The sequence below is a fragment of the Prunus avium genome, chromosome 1, assembly GCF_965620075.1.
Source record: "Prunus avium chromosome 1, drPruAviu1.hap1.1, whole genome shotgun sequence".
Lineage (NCBI taxonomy): Eukaryota > Viridiplantae > Streptophyta > Magnoliopsida > Rosales > Rosaceae > Prunus > Prunus avium.
This window is the reverse complement of record NC_142284.1, coordinates 44,508,783-44,512,887: the sequence shown is the minus strand read 5'-3', so window position 1 is coordinate 44,512,887 and position 4,105 is coordinate 44,508,783. Positions and strand designations below refer to the sequence as shown.

The following is a 4,105-nucleotide window of genomic DNA, read 5'->3' as shown; positions in this document are numbered from 1 at the left end:
TGAGGACTCAAATTATGAGTCTGTATGGTTGGAGGAAAAAACATTTTGAGTCCGGACAATACATGAATAATTGTATTTTAGAGAGTGAAAATTTGAATTTAGCCCCATTATGGTTGGAGATGACCTTACTTGTCTTCCCCGCACCTATTGTGATCATTAGTAAATGTGTTTCATGTGTTTCGTGAGATTCATGATGTGAAGCAAGCACCTGGTACAGCTTAAAGTTATAATATAAAATACCAGGCAATTTAACTGTAATAACTTGTATTTCAGGAGAAGCCAAGTTATACGTTGTTTAACATTCTGCCTTATACATATCAAATTTCAAAACTGATAAGCGTAAGCATGGCTCTGCACGGTTTTATTGGGACTCAAATAGAACTCAAGTCACCTGCTGATAAGTTCTACAAAGTCTTCAAGGGTCAAGCCCACCTCATCCCAAATGTTTCTTCTGGCCATATCAAAGGCATTCAGGTGCATGAAGGAGATTGGGAAACGCACGGCTCTGTTAAGATCTGGAATTATCATCTAGGTAATTAAGTAACTATATGGTGAACCCACTTAGGACAAGTTTAATTATTTTCTGTTTCGTTGTTAACTATATCATATGGGTATGAAAAAAACATCATAAGATGAGCTTATATATATTTTGTTGTTGTGAAATAAACGTGATAGGGGACGAAGTTGGGACACTCAAGGAAAAAGTCGAGTACGACGACGAGAACAAGGCGGCAACTCTGATTGGATTGGACGGAGAAATGTTCAAGTATTACAAGAGCATTAAGGGCATCTTTCAGTTCGCTCAAAAGGGTGATGTTAGCGTTGCCAACCTGACAATTCACTATGAGAAACGGAATGCGGATGTTGAAGCTCCAGATAGATATGTTGGTCTCATGGTTACCCTCGTCAGGGATCTTGATGCTCACTTTGCCAAGGCATAATCGAATATCAAAAGCACCTATATATATATATGTATGTATGTATGTTAATGCGTGCTTTGTCTGGTTAATATTATAAGTAATGCTTTGTTTTATGTAAGTTTTTCTTTGTGGCAAGTGCATGAAGGGATTTCATATGTGATATATTGTGATGTATTAGCTATGTGGGTTATCACATATATAAAATAAAATGCGTGGTGTTCTATATATATGTCCAGTTCTTGCTCATCATTCATATATCAAGTACAAAATAGACTTAAAAATCAACAATATCCAACTGGTATATGTTGCGAGCTTGGATTCGAAGTCTTAAAAGATCAAAAAATTTGAAGTATGTTGCGTGCTTGGATTCGAATTTCACATTGAACACTTAGCCTTGTAGATGAAAAAGACACAAGCTAAAAGTGGTAAAAAAGTAGTAGAAGCAGCTGGAAGCTCTTTCCTTCATCATTTGCGCTCTCCTTTTCCCACTTCGTCTCTCTCTCTTTCTTTATCTCTCTGCCCTTCTTCCCTGAAATTGCTGGTTTACTTTAATATTAACAATCGACATAGAGAAAAGAAAGTGTTGCTGGATGCGACGAATGAAGGATAGATTCCACAAAGAAAAAAGTTTTCACGTTCTTCCATTCCATAAGCAACACTGAAAAATGCTCTAATAATGTATGGACGAAACTCTCATGACAACTAATCCGAAGCAAACACAACTCAACCCAGCCGGCAGTGCAATAAGCATCCTCGCTCTCAAAACCCACGACGTAACATAATTAAATTCATCGTTAAAGTTCATGAATTATATTATCGTGTTAATTAATGCATGCTTTGTTTAATTACAAGTAATTAAAAAATGTTTTGCTATGTATTTGTGTCAAGGGATGTCATATGTGATATTGTGATGTATTAACTATGGTTATCACATATATAAAATAAAACGAGTGGTGTGCTGATGTGTCCAGTTTTTGCTCATCATTCGTTATATATCAACTACAAATAGCCTTAATACTTAACAATTATAACAAGTTAAAACCCAACAGGTTTGGACGAAAATGTTCAATTAACTATTTACCCACAAAGACAAAAACTAAAAATATTTAATGTGATAGGAACTTCCAGTACTTCGGTTTGCCAAAATACAATTGATGTTTCAACAAAAGCAAAGATTGATTGATGTTATAGTCTGATAACTATATAAAATAAAATGAGTGGTGTGGATGTGTCCAGTTTTTGTCATTCGTTATATCAACTACAAATAGCCTTAATACTTAACAATTGAAAAACGTTGAAAAAAAAAATCAATAAAAAAAAAAAAAAATTGGGGATAATTATTGGACAAAGCCAAAGCTGAATGAGAGTATTTTTGCTCACCACTTTAATCTAAAGTGTATCCTCATTACCCTTCTGAACACTTGACACTTGTCTATTGACATAACCATGGTTCCATAAATACAAAGTAAAGAGTTAACTATGATTATGTCGTCAGGCAATTTAACTGTAATGAAATGCTTGAAATAAATTATAAATAAAATATGAAGTCTGGTGGCAACAATGTAAAAACATAGGAATACTATCTTATATCCTACTGGTCATTTAAATTTGAAATTTGGTTTTACACATATATTTATAGAGTAATAGATATACGTCTAAAAAATAAAAAATGTAGAGATCTATATTTGACAAACCCTAAATTTATCACTCAAATTTGCTACGAAGGCAAAGCTGAATTATTGATGCATTTCCAATATGGCCCGCTTGGTTTGCAGTACTTTTCATCTAGTGCATTTATTTGCTCTACCCTGCTGCTGGCATCGAGAAGACCACAACTTTTGAGAATTGTTTGACATATTTTGCACACCGACATGTCAAGTTTTGCATGAAAATCTCATGGCACCCGCGGATCATTAACCACTGGGGATTTGGCTGGTCGGATAGGAATGCCCCACCAGGTGTTTCTTGAAATTGACTGAACAAAGGATGGGCAGTAGACTCTGTTGGGAAAATGGCTCACCTAAGGATACAAGGTTGGTTTTGGCGCTGAAAGGAAGATTTTGAATCTGCCTAAAAGCGACCGGTCGCTAGGCATTTGCGACCGGTCGTTTTGAAGCAGATTCGAAGTCTGGAGCAACATCAACGAGCGACCGGTCGCCAGTTCTTTGCGACCGGTCGCAGGAAGCTAGCGACCGGTCGCTTAGCATTTGCGACCGGTCGTTTAGAAGCAGATTCAAGGTCTGGAGGAAAAAACCAAAAGCGACCGGTCGCCAGTTCCTGGCGACCGGTCGTCCCAATCGTGCTGTGACGATTTCTTACGCGTTTTCAACAGTGTTTTCAATGGCTATCGCTTTCCACAAGATTTCAGAGGCTTAGTGGGTCACTTCTGAGTTAAATGAACGTTGACTACCTGCTGGATAGTTGGGAGAGCACTCATGGCTAATTGGTTATCTTATTTCAAAGATATCACTCTCCATTTTCTGGTGTAAGTGGGAGGTGGCTGAGTTGGATTCTATTTACCTACTTGATCTGACATTTAGTCTAAGTGGTGACTAAAGGGAAGAACGTGGAGGACAAGCTGATATCTTATCTCTTGTCTATTGGCTTGTGTAGGAAATGGGGTGAAGTAAGATAACACAAGAGGAGAAAACAAGTTGAATAATTGTAAGTGGAAGAAGCTGGTATTCCAAGTTGAGTTAGAGCTGAAGTTTCAGTTGTGTGTTCAGAAAAACTAAGGGGAGAGCAAGAGAGTTCTCTAAGTGTATCAAGGTGTTGAGCAAGGGTGTGAGAGAAACAGATTGTGAGGGTAGTGTTCTAAGGGGGTTTCCTTTGTAAACCAAAGTTGTAACCTATCTTCATTAGTGAAATTTCTCAAGGTGATCACCAAAGAGGATGTAGGCAATTTGCTGAACCTCTATAAACACTTGTGTCATTTGTGCTTGGTTAATTTCTGTGTGTGTGTGTAAGACTCATCCATCTTTGAGTTCTTTGTCCAAAGTCCATCAACAACAAGATCTTAAAAGGGCAGTGAGTTAGTCATTAATTCTCAACAAGTGGTATCAGAGCTGTGTTTGGCAGCTGGAGCTAGTTCTTCTCTTGGAGTGCTAGTGTGTTGAAGATGGCAAGTGACATGGAAGCTGAGAGTGGTAGCAGTTCACAGCATATGAAGCCACCACAGGCAGCAA

At 37.7% G+C, this 4,105-nt stretch overlaps 1 protein-coding gene across 1 annotated transcript; it reads left to right on the top strand.

Annotated features, from left to right (window-relative positions):
- Nucleotides 1–282: 282 nt before the first annotated feature.
- LOC110751453 (MLP-like protein 328) lies at nucleotides 283–1,145 on the top strand. The gene is made up of 2 exons (XM_021951926.2): nucleotides 283–532; nucleotides 676–1,145. Exons 1-2 carry the CDS (start codon nucleotides 346–348, stop codon nucleotides 939–941), a joined length of 453 nt encoding a protein of 150 aa, XP_021807618.1. The 5' UTR covers nucleotides 283–345; the 3' UTR covers nucleotides 942–1,145.
- Nucleotides 1,146–4,105: the final 2,960 nt, after the last annotated feature.